Source organism: Cetorhinus maximus, chromosome 25 (genome assembly GCF_964194155.1).
Source record: "Cetorhinus maximus chromosome 25, sCetMax3.hap1.1, whole genome shotgun sequence".
NCBI classification, from domain to species: domain Eukaryota; kingdom Metazoa; phylum Chordata; class Chondrichthyes; order Lamniformes; family Cetorhinidae; genus Cetorhinus; species Cetorhinus maximus.
In genome coordinates this window covers 4,889,747-4,915,405 of record NC_135903.1, presented here as the reverse complement: position 1 = coordinate 4,915,405, position 25,659 = coordinate 4,889,747, and the positions used below count along the sequence as shown (strand labels likewise).

The window sequence follows — 25,659 nt, the reverse complement described above, 5'->3', positions numbered from 1 at the left end:
CCTCCCCACCCCCCACTGATGTATAAAGTGGAATTATGACAGCAAACTGTATTTTCAACAATTTACCAGGATTACATTGAGGTGAAAAATAAGCTTCTTTAATACATTGCTGACGGTTAGCTGCTTTACACATCTAAATCTCTATAAAATTATTTTAAAAAAAATATCAGTAACATGGCCTATAGTATTTTTTTATCAACAGTTATGGCAATTTAGCACCATCTGGTGAAATTTCAGCAATCATATATTGAAAAATATATTGAAAAATATACATCAGAAAGATAAGTTGAGACAAGGGAGATGTTCAGTCCTTCCAGTTCGGCTACTGTTTGCATTCAGCGTCTTGTAAGTGCAAACTATTTGAACGTAAAAGTGCGCTTGTGATGAAGTAGGTGTAGATATAGTTAACAGCAGCATGTGAAGCTCCATTCAATTACTATGCTATCATAATGGATCATGCCTAAGTACAGTGTCCTTGCCATACATTACAAACTTGAATTAGAGTAGGTTTACAAGCTCAGGTTGCACTTACATCAGATCCATAGGTCTGAGCAACGTGGCACAGCATGAGGAAGGAAATGTCAAACAGTAGCGCTCGAACGGATGCTGCTTTTGCTGGAAACAAGGAAAGAAAGAACATATCAGTTAATAAGTTTTAGTTAGATAACCACAGGACAGTACAAATTTTATGCTAGGATGGTGTAAAACCTAACAAGAACTTTTTAAGAAGCAAATCAGTGAGCTGGCTTCAGAGTTTCAGTTTTTCCACAAAAAGCTGACTCTACCAGAAGTAGGTGCAGTCCACAAAAGGTGCCACTTGTGTGCTGAAACCATAATACTTGTTATCCATTTTAATACTTACAATTTAGCATATTAAAGTACAATGCATGTTATCCAAGGCATATATGATGAGCAGTTTCCACCTTGTCAAGAAAGTATAATATTTTTCTGGTTTATTGTAAAGTAGGTTTATGGGGGTTGTGCTTTTGTGTGTGCGTGTGCGCGCGTGCATGTGTGTGAGAGAGACTTAATTACATTTTGTAGCCAAGTAGACTGCAAATTGAAGTTATCAAAAGAAGTAAGGTGCCTTTAATTTGCTAATGAGTAAACGTGGTTGGGGTCTTAGCATGTAAGGTGTAAAGGGATTTTGAATTTTTAGATAGATGAAGGAGATTTGAATTTCAAAGAGGTTAATGAGAATGTTAATGAGCAATATGAAAACATTTATATTATGAAAAAGGCAGAAGTTCCAAAGACATATGGAAACAATGGAATTTCGATATTAAAAAGGGAGAAACATTTATAAAGGAGATTGAGGCTGTGTGCCAGGGGAAGGCATTGTAAGATCTAACTGAAGTGTGTGAAGTTGCCCCCAAGAAGCCTCCAGTATTTGTGCATTAAGCCTGCTGTCTACAGAAACCAAAGCTGGAGAAAGCCATTCTGATTTCCGGTGTCCAGAGTATTGTATTAATTTGCTGGATCTGTTTAAACTCTAAAGTCTATTTTTGGACCATTGCCTTAAAGGGGGTGCAACTAGGAGCCAGGTTATTTAGGGATTTTAGGAGTTACTATAGTAGTAATATGTAGACCTATGTATGTACTTGAAATCTTTTCATTTCTTAATAAATATTTTAATTTTAGTTTTTTAAAAAATCTCAAAAGTCTTGGTGGACTTGTTATTTTTGAATTCAGGGCGCGCATCTCTAAATAAGTACAAATTGCAAGACTGCTGTGATAGTGCGGTTAAGTTTCCCGCGTGGATTTGATCCACCTGGCAAACATCATCCCCCACGTCATAGCAACTTAGTAAAAATACTCCATTCCAATGAATGCATATTTTTGCCTGCCCAGATCTGTATATTTTTACCTAATTTTCATGGGAATCCCAACAAGTAGCCTGCAGTATACAGTCTCTTTACCAACCAATGTTATGGGAATGCAACCACATCACCATCTGAGGGTGAGAGGAAGGTCAGTAATAGCTAAAGTTCAATCATTGCAAAGAAGGTTTAATCAGAATCCTTTTCTTGGGACTTTTACAAACATCATTCCTTCCTCTGACTGCAGAAAGTATACTGGGCTACTCAGATAAACACTGGGTCAGTGTTTCATATATGATAATGACCCATATAAATGTGCTCTTGGTTATTAACTGATCTCCAGCAGTGTAGACGGGCTTGGAAGAGCCAAGGTTTCAACTCCTAATTGTTATCTAATCACCCCTGCGGGAAAAAGAGCAAGTGTGCAGGCAGGTGCCTTGGTGTCCAGTTATGATGACCTCCATGATGGAATTGGCATTTACTGTCTAGGCTGACGCAGGGAGAATAGGCAGCTGGGTAAGACATCAGAACAAGGCCAAAGACTCAATGAGCCACATCTCAACCCAACATGATCCAATGTTTTTAGGGAACAAGTGTGCAAATAAGTCAGAAAAAAGTTTTTTTCAGTAAATTATTAAAGACAGTTAGCACATTTACTTTAAAGATCATTAGGCTGAGATGTAATTATACTTACATCCCTCCCCACTGATGTGCTTGGCAAATTCATTTAACCTGAATGAAACACAATAGAATGGGGCGAAATATAAATTACAGGTTACAAGTTGCGGCCCTGATAACTACAAAGCAAAATAAACCATGCTAGGAGAAATCCAACAGTCTCACGGTTCCCACAGACCAACCAATTTTGAAAACTCAGCAGCAGGCAATAAAAATATTATCAAATCACTCATGCTGTTGCTGAGAGAAAATCAGATGTCGCACTGTTTCATAATGTAATGCATGCTGGAATATTACAATATGCAATGTATAAAGCGTCATAATACATTGGATGGCTTAGCCCATCTGCTTTAGCTATGCCTTTGCTACCTCCAGACTTGACAATTCCTATGCACTCCTAGCCATCCTCCCATCCTTTATATACTGTAAACTACAGCTCGTCAAAAACTTTACTGCCTGCACCTTTTCCCGCAATAGTCCTACCCGTCTATCATCCCTATGCTTACTGGCCTCTATTGGCTCTCAGTACCTCAACTACTAAAATAAAAACAGAAAATACTGGAAATATACAGCATGTCAATCAGCAAGGGAAGAGAGAGGTCAATGTATCAGATATTTATCATTCATCTGTACTAATTCACTGTTATTTATTCCCTGCATTGTCCTTCTCCACTTATAATAGGTTCAAGAAGGCAGCTCACCACCACCATCTCAAGGGCAACTAGGGATGGGCAATAAATGCTGGCCCAGCCAGCGAAGCCCACATCCCATGAATGGAAAAAATAAAACTGTACTCATCTGGGGAATTAAACCACTCATAGAAGCTTGTTATGCTCGCTAACTGGGTCTAGTAGATAAACTACATCAGAAAGGAAATTACTACCGTCAGCAATCATTATAATATTTTCATTGTGTAGTCATCTTACACTTACTTGACAAATTTCCTAGCAAAGGATTTCAGTTTCCCAGTAGCAGCTGCAGCTGCCAGTAGCAAATCCAAGCTCTTCCCAGAAAGCATATGGCCCAGTACTCCCAGAAGTCCCTCAGGAGATTTGGAATGGTCTGCATCCATGGTCTGAAGGAGTTTAGGGGAAGAAGTTAAAAACATTGCATGTTGTATCTACGAAAATGATGCTTGACATGAGTCAGTGATTCCTACAATGTCAGCAGCCCTTTATGGCTTATTGTGTGTAGGTAGGATATATCAAGTTACAACAGTAATATTAATATAGATGAGAGCTTACACACATGGAATAAATGTTCCAACTATCAAGTAGTATTTTAATACATATCATTTAACATTTTGACTATTAAACAAAATAGTAATGGCACAAGCTCTGAGTCACAATATTGGATCATTTCTATTAAACATGCATCAACAATGCAGGGGTAAACTCATATCCAGCAATAATTAGAATGAGGAAGTTAAAATCTTATTTCCTGGAAACCTCAGCAGACAGATTCATAAATTAAGACTGCAAGTTATCATTACATCAAGAAAGTAAATAGTATCTTGGTGTAAGGTTTCCTCTAAAAAATGGCACTTCTAACTGTGCAAAACTCTCAATCCTACACTGATGTATCAGCCAAGATTATGTACTCAAATCTCTGGAGAAGTTCTTGAACCCATGATCTTTGGGGGAAGTGCCAACAAAGAGCAAAAGCTGACAAATTTCTGTTCAAAATTAAAATGGTCTATGAAAGCAAAGCATAGAAAAATCCACCTTTAAAATATTAGTGACCGTGGGTTCTGCTCGTAGAATAAGGCCTGGATTGGGCTGAATACTGGCATTTTCAGCAGACTTTAGTCGTGGAGCCAACTCTCTATCTGCTGTTCTGCAACATGAAGAAAAAGAGGCCTTAAGAAACAGTTTTGGATGTCAGAGTAACAATATAACTTAACTCCCATGTCTCCAACCTCAGTCACCATCTGAAGCAACTGTAAAATTGCCAAGACTCGTGATTTACTCCGCAAATTTACAAAAATTATTTTCAAGTGCTTAAACTTCAAATGGGAAACTTAAACATCTAGAAAAATTTGTTTGACATGAAGCACAAGCATTTTAAATAAATTTGCAAATTACTTGCCAGTAAATTGCAAATTTTTTTTTTATTCGTTCAAGGGATGTGGGCTTCGCTGGCTAGGCCAGCATTTATTGCCCATTCCTAATTGCCCTTGAGAAGGTGGCGGTGAGCTGCCTTCTTGAACCGCTGCAGTCCACGTGGTATAGGCGCTGTTAGGGAGGGAGTTCGAGGATTTTGACTCAGCGACAGTGAAGGAACGGCGATATATTTCCAAGTCAGGATGGTGAGTGGCTTGGAGGGGAATTTCAAGGTGGTGGTGTTCACAACACTATGGTTTTGAGAATTTAAACGAATTCAAACCTTCAAAACAAAAATAAAAGTGCTATTCACCAGCTCACACACTTTACAGGTTCCATTTCATCAGTTATTTTTGTGTAAAGAACAGAAGTATAAGTCTGTGTGTAAATATTATTTGGATAAAGAAATTAGATAACTGCAATATTCAGCCACAATCTATTGGACTGTTCATTGCAAGCTTGACATCAAAATACGAATTTGAAATTTCAGGAAAAGAAATCCTTTGAAATTGCCATCATGAATGTAACACAATGGATTCCACTTACAATGGAAGTGGCTGGGCTAGACAATCAGGTAAATCAGACAATCCATGTCTGCTGATTAACTGCATAAAAAAGGGGTTCGGCCCTAATTCTCAGCTCCCCAAACTTACCCAATTCTACATTCACTCCACAGCCAAAGCTCTCTGAGTTCTGTTGGGCAGCCCAGAACTGCCCTAGTAACAACAGCTGATTTGTCCGCCTGATATGCTGGAGAAAGTGCCTGTACACAGAGATGCCTGCTACAAGAGCTATGCATTCTTACTAAATGAATGTAAGAATAATAGAGAAGAACTTGATTTTACAGGACTTCAAGCTGACTCACTGCATGTGGTCATCTATTGGCACTGCTTAATTTCTGCTACCAGGTGCTAATTTTTTTTAAAAATTGAGTCTTTCACAGATGTGGGTGCCGCTGGCAAGGCCAACATTTACTGCCCATCCCTATTTGCCCTTAAGATGGTGGTGGTGAGCTGCCTTCTTGAACCACTACAGTCCATGAGGTGTAGGTGCTGTTAGGAAGGGAGTTCCAGGATTTGGACCCAGCGACAGTGAAGGTATGGCGATAGAGTTCCAAGTCAGGATGGTGTGTGGCTTAGAGTGGAACTTGCAGGTGGTGGTGTTCCCATGCATCTGCTGCACCTGTCTTTCTAGATGGTAGAGGTTGCGGGTTTGGAAGGTGCTGTTGAAAGAACCTTGGTGAGTTCCTGCAGTGCATCAAATACATGACAAATTAACAAATACACTGTAACCTCTCCAGTCAGGAAATCAATTGTTCGGAAACATCAGTTGTCCAGAAATTTTTTGAGCTGACTTTTGATGTCACCGACATCATTTTGGTACAGTACTTTGGGGGTGGAAACATGGATGATACAGTATTTGGATACATAAAACAATTTTTATTACTGCCTTATAATGTTTTATCGCTGTTTTATGTCTCAGGTGAATATTTGACTCAGCTGAATGTTTACATCTGTGGTGTTTTCCAGTTCACACACTCGTGGTTAGGCATTTTAATGTCATTCTATAGTCATTCTATAATCCAGAAAATTTCTAAATCTAGGAATGACCTGGTCTTAAGGTTACAGTATACTATGAAATGCTACAAAATCAAATTCAATTTTTTGATGATGGAAAAAAGATTCCTTGTTTAATATTAGCAATGAGATCACATTCAAAATACTAAACTGGGGTACTTTCAAAATTTGAACATCCCTGAGCAATTTCATCTTGTCGATTGATCTTAAGTGGAGCCTCATATGCGGCAACATCCAGCGGCAAAAATTTGAAACAGTTGAGGATCAGCCTAAAACAATTGCAGGTGACTAATGACATGGATCATTCTCCTTCCTTACCCAGGTTAGGTTTTCTTTAATACTGTAAATGATATCTCTTCTTACAAATTCCAGGTCACAATCTGTCTGCAAAATTGGCCACTTAACGAAACTTGGGATCATAATTTTCTTCTCGTTACCCACTGGAGGAAGGTTTAAAAATCAAGGCTACTATTTTCTCCAATTTCCATTCAGGTTTCCACAGCTATATATGGAAGTGCAAGTAAATTATTCAATGGAATCATGTTCTACTACTGTCCTCATACAAAAGCAAAATACTGTGGATGCTGGAAATCGAAAATATCAGGAAATGCTGGAAATACTCAGCAGGTTTGGCAGCGTCTGCGATGAGAGAAAAAGAGTTATTATTTCAGGTTGATGACCTTTCATCAGCAATTTCTTTCTTCACAGATGGTGCATGACCTGCTGAGTATTTCCAGCATTTTCTGTTTTTATTTCTACTTTATCTTTTTTACTTATACCGTACCAGAACAGAATTTGCAAAAAAATTGTGAAACAAAATATACCTTTCACTCTTAAAGTAAGCTGTGCTTTTCAGGCACAGAACTCCCCAAGCAATATATGCTGTGCAGTGACACATGGAGGACAAAAGAAAGGCCTTTACCGTGCTTCAAAATGCACTACAGATACCATCAGTCCTACGATAAAGGCAAAATACTGCGGATGCTGGAAATCTGAAACAAAAACAAAAAATGCTGGAAAAACGCAGCAGGTCGAACAGCATCTGTGGAGAGAAAGGCAGAGTTAACGTTTCGAGTTCGTATGACTCTTCTTCAGAAGAGCTAAAAAAAAAGCTTTAGCTTGGAAGAAGAGTCATACGGACTTGAAATGTTAATTCTGTCTTTCTCTCCACAGATGCTGTTAGACCTGCTGGGTTTTCCCAGCGTTTTTTGTTTTTGTTACTGTCGGTCCTACCTTTTGTTGACCAGGTTTTTCATGTTACCCTCTGAAAGAAGCCCCAGTTTTCCACATTCCTGAAGCAGGAGACTGACGCAGTCACAGCTATGGCAGGAAGGAGAAAAATACATTAATTCAATGCAGAAGTTCGTTTAATAAAGCTCAACTTCTATGCCATTCCCACTGTCTTCCCAGCACCAATCCCGAAATTTATCACCTTCCCCCAGGTTTTTCACATCATGCAACATTCTCTTTTCAAACTCAAACATCAGAGTTTGATGTCACATCAGACACCGGAAAACAGTGCGTGCAAATGCCACCCAGTTCAAGAGAATATGTGGCTTTCTTGTCCTCTAGAATTGCGGCTGTTTGTTGACGTTTCCAGTCTATGGTACAGTACATCACAACACCACTGCTGAATGTCACTGCTTTGTTTTTTAATCAAATAAGCTGTCAGCAACACAGACCTTTGTAATCATAAACAGTGAACTATGGAATGGTAGGGTATGGTTTTATGCCTACAGTTCATGAGACAGAAATCATTAGCCCTCTTCACCCTGCTGCTCCAGCCCTACATCTTTATTTTCTCCAGGCTCTGAGTACATTCATGAATACTTTAACGAATGCATGAATGAATGAATGTTCTAATAACGAAAGCATTTACACTATGGCAGCTTACTTTGCAAATTTTATATGCACATCAGGGTGAGCAATGTTTATGCCAGGGAACGAAATACATGAAGCGTTCCCAAGTCTGGCTGAGCGCATTTAGTTTCTTTGCCCCTCAATATGGTTCAGCTCAACCTCAGAAGAACATCTCCTAATACAGCAACGTCAGTCTTCCCACTTCTTACATCTATGACCCATTAATAATTTAGTGTGTAATGTGACATTTTATACTGTGGATTAATTACTATGTAGATTACATTGGACACTTAGCTCCAGTGAAGACCCTTGTCCCATCCCACTGATCCCAATGAACAATGTTCTACCCAACTGCACCATTCCAGTTTCATTCAATTTCATTTTTTTTAATAGAATTCTGCATTCAAACTCAAATTTCAAGATTATTACAGCTTTACTCCCTCCTGATTTTTAATGCAAACACTGACATCAAAAATATTGTTAAATAATGACATAGCTTGTGAACATGGAAAACTAACGACTGGAAAAGAGCCCACGGTATCTGCTCAGTCCAAAAACAAAAAAAAAAGTCTCTCAGCTGACACTCTCTCAAATATCTTTTCCAACTCCCCCTTAAATTTCTTTGAGCTATCTGCCTGCACTGGCAGTCTATTTCCCACATTCACCATCCTCTGGATACTCTAATGTAAACTGTCTGTGCGCACTTCTATCAGTTTATGCTTCCTGATTTTAAGAGTTTGTGGCAATCTTTAGTAAACTGTGAGATTTCAACTTAAAGAATCTTGAATATTTGAATAATGCCTCCCTGGGTTTTGGATTTTTATAAAACTTTTAAATTATTTTTTAAATTTAAAATCATATATTCCCTGCACCTTTGAACAATGCATTTTCCAAATTCCCACCTCTCACGCACAGTGACATGTAACAGGCAAGTACAGTTTAGGGGAATATGAACAAACCCTTGGAAAGGTTTGCAAATTCAGCTTTCTACATTTAGTTAGCGCTGAAATCACTAAAACAGTACTGTTTTGGTGAATCACGTTAGCTTTTGAAACCTCACTTTCAGTCCTCCGTGTCAATCAATATCTGCCAATCAGTAATTTTCATATTTCTTTGCAATACAATTGTCATTCCAAATTTTAGGATACAATTCACAACTCAGTGCATATTGCACTTTGACCACTAGATGGCAAAAAGTACCAGGAATCAAATAGATCAGTAACAAGTATAAATTCAGCGAGGCTGCATAATAGTGATGGCAGCTTTTCCAACAGATGACCAGAGATGTCATTAAGGCCAAGTGGTTAAGTGGCTGCAATTGCTTAGGCAATGTGTTCAAACTGTGTGGTTGTAGGGTTTCAAAAATTGCATGTTGGCATCAAAATCAGACATCCAGAACAGGTTGTCCCTCTCTTCCCAGTCTGTGAGTTTGTTACATACAAACCTTTTCATAGGATTATATGTGTACATTCTGTTTACCATACATTGCCTTATGTGTCAGAAAATTTACGACACTGTTATGACACAACAGTTGATAAAGGCTGTTATTTAAAATCCCAGAGGGAAACTTTAAACAACTGTCAAAACCTATATTTTCAATTGGCATGTTTGAGATGCACCTCTAAGTTCAGGAATAAGACATCAGTTCTCGAGAGGTTTTATATCAAACTACATGAGATATTTATTAATTTACAAGTTAAACATACACACATGGCTACAAATTACTGTCATAACTTTTTAATAAATTCCCAAATTAAGCTCCACTAAGGCAACAGCAACCCATAGACTTTAAACAGACACCAGGCAAAGCATTTCCACCTTACGAATTCAAAAATGAGGTTCCTTTCACTTTGGTTCTTTTGCAGACAGTTGTAGGCTTACAGTTGCTTAGATGTTACATGCTTCTGTTCTGCACACACAAAACTGCTGTTGTACCCAGCGCTTCTCTTTGAATGTAATTTCTCATTGTATCACCAGGCCCTCTGAACTCCTTTCATAGTACCAATTTTATTAGTAATATAAACATATTGCGTGGTCTCTCCTAGCTAGGTGCAAGATTTCACTTCCAGTCTTGAATGCTCTATTCAACAAAATGTAAATGTGCCTCTACCTCTGTTTACATCTCAAAACTACTGTACATCAAAGCACCCAGGCTAGCCGGCTTTAATCCAATTAACACACACAGACACACCCACAGGCTAAACCTCTATTTTTAAAAAAAATAATTTTCAATAACATACACATTAACAGCTTCATGACACATGCTTCTGATACTGCATCGCCATCCACCCACCCCAACTACTCTCTGTGCACAAGATAAACTTCAGCAGTTCAAGTCAGCACTTCCTTTGCACAAATCCTCCCCTACCTGGAAACTGCACTCTACCCATTCATCTAGCACGACAGAAGAATACAGCATTGCAATGAGTAAATTCAGGTCATAATTACTGAATTAACCTGTTTTAGGGTGGAGCAAGTGTCTTTCAACAGCTGAGTTAAAATTTTGAGAGAGAAAATTTTGGAAAAAAAAAAGATACAACCACCACCCAATGCACTAACACGCCCATCACCCAATAAAAGACCAGAGAGTAGCATCACCATGGAACATGGAGATGCCCAAAGTCCTGGTTACACCTGAAAACTCTGACGCATCACTTACTTGCATCGCTGATCTGCTTTGTCCAGAAGTGGAGTAAGTTTGAGCAAAAACTCAAACGCAGTGTTTACATCTTCAGTAAAATCCTGCACCCAAACAAAGTAAGCACAGAATTCATCAAGCACCAAGGAGCATCAAATTATACTGTTGCTTAGGTCAGATTACATTGTTTTCATGGGTAGGGGTGGGGAAGGATAGTCTTGGGGGAGGGGGAGTCTATAATTCTGCCACTTGGACAAGAGGACAGACTTTAGTGAATGCATAAAACCACCACAGGCTCCTGCGATCTGAATTAAACAAGGACCAACTTAAGAATGTCTTTTAGCAAGGAGCCTGCAATGTTCGACAATGTCACTAACGAAAGACAAAGTGGTGGGACACATGAAAAGTTATTCAGCTAAGTTACGTGAGAACTATATGAAGCCATGGGTAGAACAAGCCATTTATTTTCATTCAAAAGCCAGCATCTTCACTGCTTTTCTTTAAGCATCAATGGTACTTGGGCAGCAAATCGTGTGGTCAGGCAAGGTGTAGAGATTTCAGGGATATGTCACAACGTAAAGTTCCTCTATGTTTTCCTCAGGATTTGAGGATCATTTATTAGAAATGTGGGCTAGACTAGATTGATTACCCTTTCAGAATTTTCCTTCTTTTTTCCACTTCTCTCTGACCCCATCCACAAACTAGGAAGAATATTTTTCTGCCTCCTTTGTGTTCTATTTGTTTCACTCTGCAATACCTCTTGATATATTCTCGTAGTCTTTAAGCTCATTTTGCGATAGCCTTTTTTTGTTTAAAATGTGTCATTCTCAATAAGGGCTAAAGCACTTGCCCTAACATATGGATGAAGCAGGAGCTGATGTTGTGCGCCCCCATCAAATTGGTTTCTTGTAATCTGCCTAGTAGCTGCTTATTGTCAGGCTTGCTAGTTATACACCAGGCTTGGGTGAGTCAGTACTTAACAAAATAATTACAATAGATACAAAATATGCCGCTATTTATTTACAGCCCAGTGACTCAAAATGATCAGCTCAGAGAAATAAAATTATTCCCATCAGATTGTGGGTGTGGTACAGCTAATTAGGAATTAAATGCAAGCCTTAAATTTATTTGACGTTTCCACCTGGATCGTATCCAAAGTTAAGGAATTCTTGATCAGAAGATGCATGAAGGCCTGGTAAAATTCCCCGATAATGGTCGCAGAATTTGAGGGTCACATATCAGAAACGTGGGCTAGACTATGTTGACTACTCTTTCAGATTTTTTGGTGTTTACGAAAAGTGTTTTTTTAAGTGCATTGTTCATGATTGGTTTCCATAATACGGGTTTGTGGATTCCTCCAGCAGCTACACCCACAAGTCGCTGTTAATGATGCTACAACACCAATATGCATTTGATCTAATAATTTCCCAGAATTATGGTGAAATTCAAATCATTGTTTCACCCTACTGTTCATTTAGCCATGTCCAATCTTTCATAGCCAAATGGCGAGGGAGGAACCTATTATAGCCATTAATCTGCTCAATTAAAGATGGCATACACAGGCACAAACTGATGAAGCAGATACATAAGGGTATATTTGTCAATTGATGAAAGTCATGTTCCCATGCTTAACACACTTGTGCTGAATTCTTCTGTGTGCTATTTTCAGGCCAGCATTATTTGAAATGGGCTAACAAATAGCGTTAAAAGAAATGCAGTATTGGTGCGTTAAATGGTCGTAGGGGCATTTCAGTAATCAAAAAATATATCCTACTGTGCCAAAGCAGAGGGAATGCAGGTTTGACTCACACAAGTGATCTTTCTCTCACCACCATCACCCTCTCTCCCTCACTGCTCCTCTCAACTTTCCTCCAGTTGGTACTAAAATCAAAATGTGCCATTTTGCAGTCTTTTCCCCCTAGCTGCTCAAGTCAAGACCCATCATATTGTCTTCGAGTCATTCTTTTCCAGGATATCAATACTGTGAAATTCTTTACCTCCTTCAGTCCTTCTGGTGTTTACAACTCAAGCATGAGCTTGCACAACCACTGCTTTTTGACTTATTCTATTCTTTTTTAAGTTAGGCAGTATTTTACACTGTGGCCTTAGGTTCGTCATCCAGGTTTTTCAACCTAAAAGCTAAACTCACCTGGCTACTGAGATTCACTAAATTACTGTGGCGGCGCAGAGAGAAAATGTTGACAAAAGTATAACCCAAAACAAAAAACAACTTACTTTATCTCCAAGAGGATATTTCTTAAGCTTCAGTAATGCTTGTGGAATCTGCAAAGATTAGACACAAGGTAAGTAAGTTGCCATCACTCCTTTCAAACAAGTTCACAGGAAATCTTTGAAATTCCAGACAAATAACGCCTTCCAATCAAAAACATTATTTAAATCATTTCCATGGTCCCGAATGGAGCAAATTATAAGTTGACTTGATTTCTTCACTATTCTTACCACAAGGTAAGTTTGTCTGATAGATGTCAGAAGCATTTCTTTCCATGGATGTGGGGGGCAGGTGGTGTGGGAAAGGTGTACCGGAAGAACTGTTAAAACCAGACACAGGAGGCATTTAAGAGTGAGATACTGTTATGAGAAAACATGATAGTATTCTGGAAAGATGAGATGAAATGGGCCAAGGGGCTAATCAATAGTGCTGTGTATATCCTGGCTGAATTATCAGACTACCAAGTGTGTCACTTCAGATCAACTTGGTTCCTTCTCCATCTGTTATGCATATCGAACCAAAAAGTGGCAGATGGAATATAATGTGGGAAAATGTGAGGTTATGCACTTTGGCAGGAAGAATAGAGGAGATGAATATTATTTAAATGGAGAAAGACTGCAGAAGGCTGCAGCACAGAGGGATTTGGGAGTCCTTGTGCATGAATCCCAAAAAGTTAACATACAAGTTCAACAGGTAATAGGGAAGGCAAATGGAATGTTGGCCTTTATTTCAAAGGGAATGGAATATAAAAATAGGGAAGTCTTGCTAAAACAATACAATGCATTAGTTAAGCCACACCTAGAATACTGTGAACAGTTTTGGTCCCCTTATCTAACGAAAGATATACTAGCATTGGAGGCAGTCCACAGATGGTTCACTAGGTTAATTCTGGGTATGGAGGGATTTTCTTATGAGGAGAGGATGAGTAGGATGGGCCTGTACTTATTGGAGTTTAGAAGAATGAGAGGCGACCTTATTAAAACATCTAAGATTCTTAGGGGGCTTGACAGGGTAGATGCTGAGAGGTCATTTCCCCTTGTAGGAGAGTCTAGGACCAGAGGGAATAATCTCAGAGTAAGGGGGCGCCCATTTAAAACAGAGATGAGGAGGAATTTCTTCTCTGAGGGTAGTTAATCTGTGGAATTCTTTACTGCAGAGGGCTGCAGAAGCTGGGTTGTTATGTATATTCAAAGTTGAGATAGACAGATTTTTAATCAATAAGGGAGTCAAGGGTTATGGGGAAAGGCATGAAGTGGAGTTGAGGATTATTAGATAAGCCATGGTCTCATTGAATGGCGGAGCAGACTTGATGGGCCGAATGCTCCTACGTCCTATGGTCTTAACAGTCCCTGCCACAGTGTCATTCTGGCACAAAAGGAAGCCATTCAGCCGATCAAGTCCATACCAGCTCTCTGTGGAGCAATCCAACCCCTTTCCGCACTCTCCCAAGGAGGTAAGCCAGTGCATGGAGCTTTGAAGACTCACCAGGCAGACACCAGGTAACTCATCCTACTGAAAGAGTGAACAGTTCAACTCATCAGAAATTGGCTGAATGCATTTCCTCCAATATGCTCACGTGCCCTCACAACTCAAAAAAAATATTTACAAGTGATAGAAGTTTAGACTAATGCTATCATAAAGAACATATGAAATAGGCCATTTGGCCACATCCTGCTTCATGCTAAGATCATGGTTTATCACCGATTTCAACTCCATATTTCCACACTATCTCCATATCCTTAAATGTAAATATTCTGCTTAACCAAGGACAGAGTATACAACATACATCCTAATTTATGCATCTGAATAAACATATTTCAAATGGGAAACATATCATACTCACACCTCAATTCTACATACAGCTAAATATTATAGTATGCTAGTGCATGATAAATCTGCATATTCATGAAAGTAACATTGGCTGCAACTTGTAAAAGCACAAATATATTTTCCAGACATCAGGTCTTTTGTACTATTAAGCAGGCCTGTTCAGATTTTTTTTGGCCAACAAAGATGGCAAAAGTTTAATTTTTGAACTGGGCAAGAGTAATCAAGTAGATTTACTGTACTTCTAAACACCAAACTGAGCTGCTTAACAAGATTCCATGTATAGCTGGTGTGGAGTAATACTATAGCTTGCATACATCCTGTTCCTCCGTAACACATTGCCACACAGTTGATCTGTGGGATCAGGAATTGCAGCAAGGAAAACAGCATGCTGTGTCCTTAAAATCTGGCAGAGTCTTTTTAAAAAATAAAAATCAATATAAATTAACTGAGTCATGAAATGAAAGGTGATATCTTTACCTTGAGGAATGTGAATGCCGTCCACTTTAACTCTTCTGTTCCTTCTGGGGATTCAATAAGACCCACAAAACAGGCCTTCCAGATCTCCAGTAAAAAGAGAGGTGAGGGGATTCGCTAAGAAAGAGAAAAGGGACAGTTAAAGCTCCCTAAAAATAGTGTATGTTTAGGATAAAACTCCCTCTGATCAAAATCACAGTACTGGAAGCATTTTGATTCTCCAACATTTAGTGTCTCAATACAGAAGATACCACAGTGACAACTGCACCTTGCTCAACCCTAATGCTCTATGCATCAATCTACAGTAAGGGTGTGAACAGGCATACGTGACCAAACATGCCATGGAGCTCTATAACTGGAGTTCTGCTAGGATCATATATTTCTCTTACAATGACATTTAGTGTGTTTGGATTGAAGGAGCGTGTATCTGTGGCACCAACTATCTGACTTTAGGCTGCTATGACTGGCTCCTTTACAGCAGTGGCACAATGATAGGTTTGTGGGGTGAAGGAGCTAACTTTAATAACAGGGCTAACACATTCGGTTCCATCTTCTATAGTAGAATATAGACTGCAGCGGTTCAAGAAGGCAGTTCACCACCACCTTCTCAAGGGCAATTAGCAATGGGTTAGCCAGCGACACCCATGTCCTGTGAAAGAATAAAATAAAACTCCAGGAAATCTGTCCAGAATAATAACAAGCTACCTTATTCAATGTTGACTGGTTGCATTCATATTTGTTTTCATAATGCTTTCATAATCCAATTACCTGCAGGCTCCACAAGTTATTACACTGTTACGTCTTGACCATTTTGTCCTTTGTTGATCAAGAGTCTCAAAAGATCGCTTTGAATACAGCCCCTGATCCCAGAATCTGTACACAAGCTGCTTGAATCATTGGCCAAATAGTCTTCCCTTTTCCCAAACATCATGTTCTTGTATGGACATCAAAATCAAGATGTGGGGAAAACTGATAATTGCCCTTGGTAACGATGCTGTACTTAAAATATAACTCCTTAGCAGTTAATGACATAGAGCTTTATTTGTGAAGCATTAACATGTTTGACCCCATATTAATGTGGAATAATTTTGGAAACTTGTTTAACAACATGATAATAGGTCGGCAACGAAACCCGTTATTTCGATATGAGAATAATCTTTAAATTCCACTGGATTCCAGCTACCTGCATCCTTTTCACCATGATCAGCTGTTCCACGAGTGACTGGGTGTCAGATGTTAGGTTCAGAGTCCCTTCCAACATGATTAGAGCATGAACAGTGGGGAATTCCATCTTAGTATTTTGCTCGGACTGAGCTGTTATGACTGGAATACTGGAAACAAATTATACAGCTTAATGTGGGATTCAAAAACACAGCACTTAAACAACTGTGTGACTTTTAGACAGATTCCAAATATTCAAAAATAAATTATTCATATCACAGTATAATGAAGACTAAAGTGGTCCTTTATGTGTTTTGAAGAAATGCCTAAAACACTAGTCAAATAACTTTTCCTCAATGTTCAAAAAATATCCAAATGACAACAAAGTCAAGGTTAAGATCATAATATACAGAATTGTCAAAGCTAGTGAGCCACATCCTAATGACCAAAGGAAATCCTAAAAAGGTGAGAATATATTAAAAAAGAGCTTTAACTGTGTGTGGATTGTTTCGAACAATGGTATTGTATTGAATCAAACATATCATGATAGAACAGGTGCAATAATACTGCTTTGGTCTCTACTCTAAGTAACATTCAGAGCTTATTTGGTTAGACATAAGCAAAAGTGTCACAGCCTGAAAGCATCTACGACTTAAATTTTTCAAATAATTTTCATCCAATAATCTATTCTAAAATTAATTCTTTAAAACACATCAACTGTGAATTTTTAATTTTGGGTTGAAAACAATAAGCAGACATCAAAAATTTTGCTAGAACTATGCTACTTCTGTGCTGCTTGATTTATAAGTAGAAAGAACTGCAATAATTAGTGTTCGGTTTTTGTAATAGGGAACATCAGCTGAAACTGCTTTATGAAAGGTTAAGTAAAAGGATTTTAGTTTTCACTGTTACACAAAGGCAAAGAATGACTTGCATTTATATAGTGCCTTTCAAGATTGGCACTCTAATGCCAATTAAGTACTTTTGAAGTATACTCATTGCTGTAGTGAAGGAAGTGAAGCAGCCAATTTGCAAACAGGGTCCCACAAACAGACCTGAGATAATTTGTTTTAGCGATGTTGGTTGAGGGATAAGTATTGGCTAGAACATAGCAGGAATAACCTCCCCTGCTCTTCTTCAAATATAACCACCTTGGAGGGTGGACGGGGCTTCTATGAATCCGAAAGGTGGTACTTCCGACAATGCAACACTCCCTCCGTATCACACTGGAGTGTGCTCAAAGTTCCTGGAATGGGGCTTGAACTCTCAACATTCTGACTCAGAGGTGAAGGCGCTATCCACTGACCCACAGGTGGCAAGTATTATGGTCTGCTACACTTAAACCCACAGTCCCTTAATCTTTTTGTGTTGCACTTCTGTAACGCTCAAGATCATGAAATTTCATCCCAGCGTGCAGCATCCTCAGTCCATCCTCCCCTTCAATTATGTTAGGTACAAGTTAAGTTGTAATTCTGGCTTCAAATCCAAGTGAAGACAGGACAACTGAAAGTGGGACTAGCAGGTTGCCATAATAGAAAAAGGGGCCAGCCTTACCTTTTAACCAATCCAATGCATTCTTCTAGCCTCAGTCTAAGCTGCTGATTGCTTATCTTGTTGTGGTTTTCTGTAAGCTTTATCAGTGCCTGTTCCATATTAGTCCATGTAACTAAAGGGGCAGAATAAAATAAAACATTTCAGTTTCTTTCCAAGAGCCCTCTTAATGTTCACTAACTAGCTGTGTACCAATCACAACACCCAGTCACTGAAACAGTCACTTAACCTGTACGTCTCAAGATCATGTTACATATTACTTGCATGACAGAAACATAGAAACTAGGAGTAGTAGGCCATTCGGCCCTTCAAGCTTGCTCCGCCATTCATTACGATCATGGCTGATCATCCAACTCAACAGCCTGCTCCTGCTTTCTCCCCATACCCTTTGATCCCTTTCGCCCCAAGAGCTATATCTGTAGAAATATGATGGATGAGACACTAAGATAAGTTATATGGAGCAAAAATAGCATTAAAATGTAAAACCTTGTATAGAACCTTGATTAGCACCTGGAGTAGTTTGTGCATTTTTGGGTCCCCTTACCTTAGGAAGGATATTATTACCATAGAGGGAGTGCAATGAAAGTTCACCAGATATTTCCCTGGGATGGCGGGACTGTCCTATTTAGAAATATTGGGGAAACTGGGCCTGTATTCGAAGAATGAGAGGTGATCTCATTGAAACCTACAAAATACTAAAACGGCTACATAGAGTAGACACAGGTAAGATATTTCCCCTGGTTGGGGAGTCTAGAACCAGGAGATACAAGTTCAGAACAAGGAGGAAACCAGTTAGAACCGAGAAGAGAAGAGTTTTTTTTCCCTCTCGCACAGAAATGTGTGAATGCTTGGAATTCTCTACCCTAGAGGGGTGTGGAAGCTCAGAGTATGTTTAAAGCAGAAATTGACAGATTTCTAAATACCAATAAGATAAATGGATATGGGGATAGTGTGGGAAAAAGACATTAAAGTGGATGACAAGCCATGATCTTACTGAATGGCAGAGCAGGCTTGATGGGCTGAATGGCTGACTCCTGCTCCTTTGTTCCTAAAGAGACAACTGCTCCCTCAAGTAACAATTCTTCAAAGTACAGAAGGGGATGAAGAGGATGGTGATTGAGGGACAAATAACAGTGACACTATTTGCAAGCTGGGAGTTTACTTTATTAGCTCATTGAAAGGCAGAAAGTAAACCAGTCATTAGCTAGTTGGCAGAGTGGAATTTTCCAGATTTACATCCAAGTAGGTTTTCATATCCGGTGAAAGAAACAAATGGCAATTTTGCGAATATCTTCCCATTTTCCCTAAGGTATGGTTCTATGGGTGCAAGATACTCTAGTTATTTGTCCACAGCCATTCATTGTGCCTGAGTCTCAACAGTGAGTGCCTACAGGCTCTTCAATTGGGAGAGGACATCAAAGCCAAGCCAAATCCTATTCTCAGCAGCATACACACCATTTTCCATCAAGCATCATTGGATAGTGATCAGGAGAGGAAACAATGATGGACTTCCATCCGTCTAACCCAGAACCATTGAGGCTAACAGCAGTACCCCAGTTGGTGCCTCTGCTGTGTTCTGCTAATTCAGCAGCTTTGGGATTGAAGCTTGTTGCCTTCTGGGCTGTACAGTTTAGTACCACACTGCTTGCTCCATTTATTCATTAAGCTCTCACGTGAGCAGTCTCATTTTAATTAAAGTGAAGTAAAGCACATAACTTATCTGTGTTAGCAATTTAGCCTGGCACATGTACCTTGCTCTTCCAACCGTGCAATATGAAGAAGAGCCCTATTTTTCCTCCTGTTCACAGTCTTCTCAATCTGATTAATACAGAGCTGGAGCTGTTCTTCTCCAGAGGCTGTGTCTGACCCCTCCTTCAGCTTTTCAGTACAATAAGCAGCACACCTCAGCAACCATGCTAGCGTGCTCAGCAATGATCGGCAAAGACTTATGCATTCTTCTGCTTTCCCATGGCAGCTGGAGGGTTAGAAAGCAACATTAGATTCCAACATATCTATGCGAAACTCTGAAAATAATCCAATTATATAGGAGTTGTGGGAATGTGAATTTCCAAGTCTGTCAAAATTATTACATCCCGAAAACCTGGTTATTTGAAAAATAAAATGTAAAACTGCAAATCTTGGAAATTTGAAACAAAACCTAGAAACGCTAGAAATACAGAGCAGGTTGGTCAGTGTCTGTGAAGAAAAAAGACAACTTATGATATTTTTGGCTCCTATTTTTCAATCACTGTCTGCTCAAGGGTAAACACCTAAAACCCCATAACTTGTTTTTTGTCTTCACAGATGCTGACTGAGCAGTGTATTTCCAGCATTTCCTGTTTTTAACTTAGTGGGTAAATTGATTTCTGAGGAAAATTATATGAACAGAGGGTCCAGGCAGAAGACAGTGCAATGATTACACAGTCCCTAGGCCACTATATTTAGTACTGCAAAACAGAGTCTTGCCACACCAATAAAAGAGTTTGAACACCAGTTTCTGGGGTGAAAAATGATCAAGCCACTCATCCGGACAAATTCAAAGTTAAATCAAAAAACACAATGCTCTCTCATATAACTCAATCCCCAATCAAAACAAGTTTGCAACTGATATGGAGCTAGGATATTTAGTGAGTTGTGTGAAAGAAAAGGGTAGAAAATTGCAAAGCCGGCAGAATAACACCAAAAACAGTTTACGAAATTGAAGTGATGATCATCATGATCCAGGAATGCCAGACGTTAAGGCTGTACATAAGTCATTATGCCAACTAGTACCCGGAAAAAGCAATCAAAAGGCTAATGTGATCTGGGCTTCATCGGAAGAAATATGAAATATAAAAGAAAGTGCTACTAAAATTACACAGGACTGGACATGCCTCACATGAAATATTATCATCAATTTTGTGTGTCCTACTTCAGGAAATATACATAATTATGATCCCAGCTGATATTACCACTGGAAAAGCCTGATGCCAGAGTGGAACCCAGTTTGATAGATCCTAACTTTTAATTGTTTGCTTAGATATGTGGAGAGTGACTACTGAACAGGTTCACCAGATTCAGCTAATGAACTTTTAACAAAAGGATAAAACATTTATTTAACAAGAAAAGATTAATTATATTACAATACTCCTTCACCCAAAACTACATCTTTACAGATATATACAGATTTGTAAGGGTAATGCAAGTTACAAAAGCTATCTTATACTCTAATGCCCACAGTAAGTACACAGTCCATGTAAACCAATAGGTAACCTGCAGCCAGGCATGCCATACTCTGAAACCAAGTGACAGATGCCATCTCAACCAGATGCTATAGATCTCTCTTCAACTCCCCCCAGACACATGTCACACCGTGAGCCAATCAATCTCACTGAACTCTGTCTGTCACATGAGGGTTTTTAATCTTCACTTTCCAAGAACTCGCCTTGGAACCTTCTCTCAAACTGACGCTTTCTTTCAGATGCCTTCTGCAAGGGTTCACCTCCAAGGTTTCGAACTCTCCTTCCAATGTTCCTCTCCCATGGGTCACCACATGCATTCAAGCTTTCTTCCACGCACTCTCCCATACTGACTGAGATGTCAACAGTACACCACTGCTTCACATGCCCTTGGAAAGAGTTACAGGCCTTCAGTTGCCCCTTTGGATCTTCTGACTTCTCACAAGCCTTTATATTGTTTTGACTCTGCTTCTTGCAGCTTGGAGCTTTAAGCTTGAAGCCTTTTTCTGCCTCTCACTCTTAACTTCACTTGACAGGACCTTTTCCAGGTTCCTGTCCTTCCTTTGACTTGAAGGTCTGCTTGGGACTGTCTCCTGTTCCACTCCCCTAGATTCTTGGAGGCTTTCTTTTTTAGCTTGGGACTGGCTATCTGTCCCCTTTGCTCCAGTCTCTCCCTGGCAGCTACTTTAAACCAACTTTAGCTTGGAATTGGTTATCTGAGTCTTCTAGGCTGCTTCTGCCTGGCAGCTGTCTTCAAAACCATCTGAACTCAAACAGCTTTCAAATCAAACTGCTGTTTCTAGTTTCTTCTGTGTGCGTCTGTGGGAGGGACCTGCCTCTCTGGACCCCTGTTGCTAGGAACAGCCCAGTTTTTCTGCTCCTGTGTTTCCTTCAATTCTCCTACAGTCGTAAATTCTCATTAGAAATGCAGGCACCTTTTAAAAGTGAAACTAAAACTCAACTTGATTTTTTTTCTTAACACATAGATACAGAAACACAAATCAAACTTAAACATTAAAGCTAAAATTCATTCCTAACACCCACAAATACCAATATAATTTATTTAAACTATCTCTATTTCCTAACAATATTGGATTTAGAGATAGCCTAGTGAACCATTGTTGGACTATAAAATAGTTAAAGGTAGTATCAAACTTAAAGAAAAAAGCATATAATTGCGCAAAGATGGGTGGCAGGTCAGAAGTTTGGACAGGATATAAAAACAGCAAAGGACGACTAAAAGAATAATGAGGGAAAAATTAGAGTATGAGAGAAAGCTAGTTAGAAATATAAAGACAGATAGCAAGAGTTTCTATCGACATTAAAAAAGGAAAAAAGTTAACAAAGTGTGTGTCGTGCCTATAGAAAGTGAGCATGGGGAATTAATAATGGAAAATAAGGAGATGGCAGATGAATTGAATAGGTATTTTGCATCGGTCTTCACTATAGACGATATAAGTAACATCTCAAATAGCTGTAAATCAGGAATTGGTGGTGGTGGTGGGGGGGGCCTCAAGAAAATCACAATCACCAGGTAAGTGGTACATAGCAAATTGTTAGAACTGCAGGCTGACAAGTCCCCAGATTCTGATGGACTTCATCCTAGGGCATCAAAAAAGTGGCTGAGATAGCTGATGCATTGGTTTTAATTTTCCAAAATTCCCTAGATTCAGGGAAGGTTCCATTAGATTGGAAAATAGCGAATGTAACTCCTTTACTCAAAAAGGGAGACAGAAAGCAGGAAACTGCTTAACATCTGTCATAGGGTGTCGGAGATTAATCACACCAAGGCATCATTAATACATAGAAACCCCATTTATTACTTGTGCACAAGGGAGACAGCACACAAAAGAGTTACTGTACAGTCTCGTAACAGAATACACGCAGACCTGTCAAAAGCATTTTTACAGCCAATCAGTAAATTTTGCACAAACCTATTCACTTATTTGCATAAGTTAACAGACCAATCCATATTTCAGTAAATTTTAATTCCCAGCACAACAGATGTTGTGCTTACACAAATGTTTATCACAATCCTGATTACATTGGCCTGAGAAAGAACAAAATGGAATGTCTCAGGGCTCATCCTACAACTGTGGTCAGACAAGATGGTATTGTTCTCAAGGCTGCAGTATTTTTCTCTTAGGCATGGCATAGAATTCAACTTCCCCATTAACCCTTTTAGCACTAAATGGGTTCCCTGTAGTTGCCTAGGCCACCACAAGGGAAAATGTTAGAAGTTATTATTAAAGACGTTATAGTAAGGCACTTAGATAAATTCAAGGTAATGAGGCAGAGTCAACATAATTTTGTGAAAGGGAAATCATGTTTAACTAATTTATTGGAGTTCTTTGAGAAAGTAACATGTGCTGTGGATAAGGGGGAACTAGTGCATGTGTTGTACTTGGATTTCAAGAACGCATTTGATAAGGTACCACATCAAAGTTTATTGCAGAAAATAAAAGCTCATGGTGTAGGGGGTAACAAAGAGAATAGGCAAAAATGGGTCATTTCTGGTTGGCAAGATGTAATGAGTGGTGTGCCACAGGGATCAGTACTGGGGCCTCAACTTTGTACAGTTTATGTAAATGATTTATATGAAGGGACAGAAGGTATGGTTGCTAGATTTGCTGATGATACAAAGATAGGTAGGAAAGTAAGCTATGAAGAGGACATACTGATGCTACAAAGGGATACAGATAGAATAAGTGAGTGGGCAAAGATCTGGCAAATGGAGTATCACGTGAGAAAATACAAAATTGTCCATTTTGGCAGGAAGTGAGGCAGATGCCTACTCAAATAAATTCTGTGATTCTGGATTAAGGGATGTGGAGAAAGACTGGGAATTTAAATTTTAAAAAAGAGCTACCAAGGCAAACGCAATGGAAAAAGAACCAAAAAGAGTAATTCCTGATTTGTTTATCTTACTAAAAAAATTCTCTAAAAATTTTACAATGCTATCTGCTGCTACACTGCACAGTGTGTTGTATACGTACACCAGCCTGTGGGTGAAGCAGTTAAATCCAATTCACATTCCCTTTTCTGAGCTCATGTCTGTGCCTCGTGCTTAAAGTGTTTGCTGTTATGTCATGCATGTTATTACGTTTCACATTATCTCCATGCTTTAAAATCTCAGATCAGATTTCCTCTGAGCCATCTTTTCTCCAGTGCAAACACTTTCAGGTTTCTTGAACTCTCCTCATTGCTTAACTGCTCAACCCCAGGTGTCAGCTTAGTTGGCCTCCTACCTATCTTCTCCAAAGCGGCACTTTTCACTTTGTACTCAAAAGGCAGACAGGTACTGGAGCTGGGGAGAAGAACAAATTAAGTGCACGAACCACTACTGACCTGAGTCGATCACAGAACATGTCCATTAGTTCCAGCAGAGCTTTAACACACAGTTCTCTGGAGTAATCTTCGAACTGAAATACAATAGATGTTTATTCACTAAATATAACAACCTTCAAGAAACATAGAAAATAGGAGGAGTAGGCCATTCAGCCCCTTGAGCCTGCTCCGCCATTCAATATGATCGTGGCTGATCCTCTATCTCAATGCCATACTCCCACTCTCTCCCCATAGCCCTTGATGCCTTTAGTGTCAAGAAATCTATTTCCTTCTTAAATATATTCAGTGACTTGGTCTCCAAAGCCTTCTGTAGAAGAGAATTCCACAGGTTCACCACCCTCTGAGTGAAGAAATTACTCCCCATCTCAGTCCTGAATGGTCTATCCCATATCATCAGACTGTGACCCCTTGTTCTAGGCGCCCCCCAAGCCTGAGGAAACATCATCCCTGCATCCAGTCTGTCCAGCCCTGTCAGGATTTTATACATTTCAATGAGATCCCCTCTAATTCTTCTAAACTCCAGTGAATACAGGCTTAGTCGACCCAGTCTCTCCTCACACAACAATCCTACCATCTCAGGAATCAGTCTGGTGAACCTTTGCTGCACTCCCTCTATGACAAGCATATCCTTCCTTAGGTAAGGAGACCAAAACGGCGCACAATACTCCAGGTGTGGTCTCACCAAGGCCCTGTACAGCTAGAGTAAGACATCCTTGCTCCTGTACTTAAATCCTCTTGCAATGAAGGCCAACATACCATTTGCATTCCTAACTGCTCGCTGCACCTGCATGTTTGCTTTCAGTGACTGGTGTACAAGGACACCTAGGTCCCTTTGTACATCAACATTTCCCAATCTATCACCATTTAAACAATACTCAGCTATTCTGTTTTTCCTACCGAAGTGTCCTGTTATCACATTCTTTATAATACTCTAGCATTTTCCCTACTACTGACGTTAGGCTAACCTGTCTGTAATTCCCTGTTTTCTTCCTCCCTCCTTTTTTTAAATATTGGGGTTACATTTGCCACCCTCCAAACTGCCAGGACTACTCCAGCATTTAGGAAGATGACAACCAAATATTTCCATGGCCGCTTCCTTTAGTAGCCTGGGATGTAGATTATCATGCCCTGGGGATTTATCAGCTTTCAGTCCCATTAATTTCTCCAGCACA

General features: G+C 39.4%; 1 protein-coding gene and 1 non-coding gene across 2 annotated transcripts in view; both read right to left on the bottom strand.

The window, feature by feature from the left end:
* The window catches only part of med24 (mediator complex subunit 24), a 70,600-nt gene that overhangs the window by 32,730 nt on the left and 12,211 nt on the right, over nt 1–25,659 (bottom strand). The window contains exons 5-16 of the mRNA XM_078529321.1: nt 24,488–24,561; nt 19,673–19,896; nt 17,925–18,036; nt 16,393–16,540; nt 15,213–15,326; nt 12,911–12,958; nt 10,697–10,779; nt 7,411–7,497; nt 4,223–4,334; nt 3,431–3,573; nt 2,515–2,552; nt 533–615 (exon numbers count right to left, since the gene is read on the bottom strand). Coding sequence (XP_078385447.1) covers nt 533–615; nt 2,515–2,552; nt 3,431–3,573; nt 4,223–4,334; nt 7,411–7,497; nt 10,697–10,779; nt 12,911–12,958; nt 15,213–15,326; nt 16,393–16,540; nt 17,925–18,036; nt 19,673–19,896; nt 24,488–24,561 — 1,266 coding nt within the window. The remainder of the gene's footprint in view (nt 1–532; nt 616–2,514; nt 2,553–3,430; nt 3,574–4,222; nt 4,335–7,410; nt 7,498–10,696; nt 10,780–12,910; nt 12,959–15,212; nt 15,327–16,392; nt 16,541–17,924; nt 18,037–19,672; nt 19,897–24,487; nt 24,562–25,659) is intronic.
* On the bottom strand, nt 1,957–2,065 carry LOC144668106 (small nucleolar RNA SNORD124). Its single transcript, XR_013573424.1, has one exon. It is a non-coding gene; the product is annotated as a small nucleolar RNA SNORD124 (small nucleolar RNA).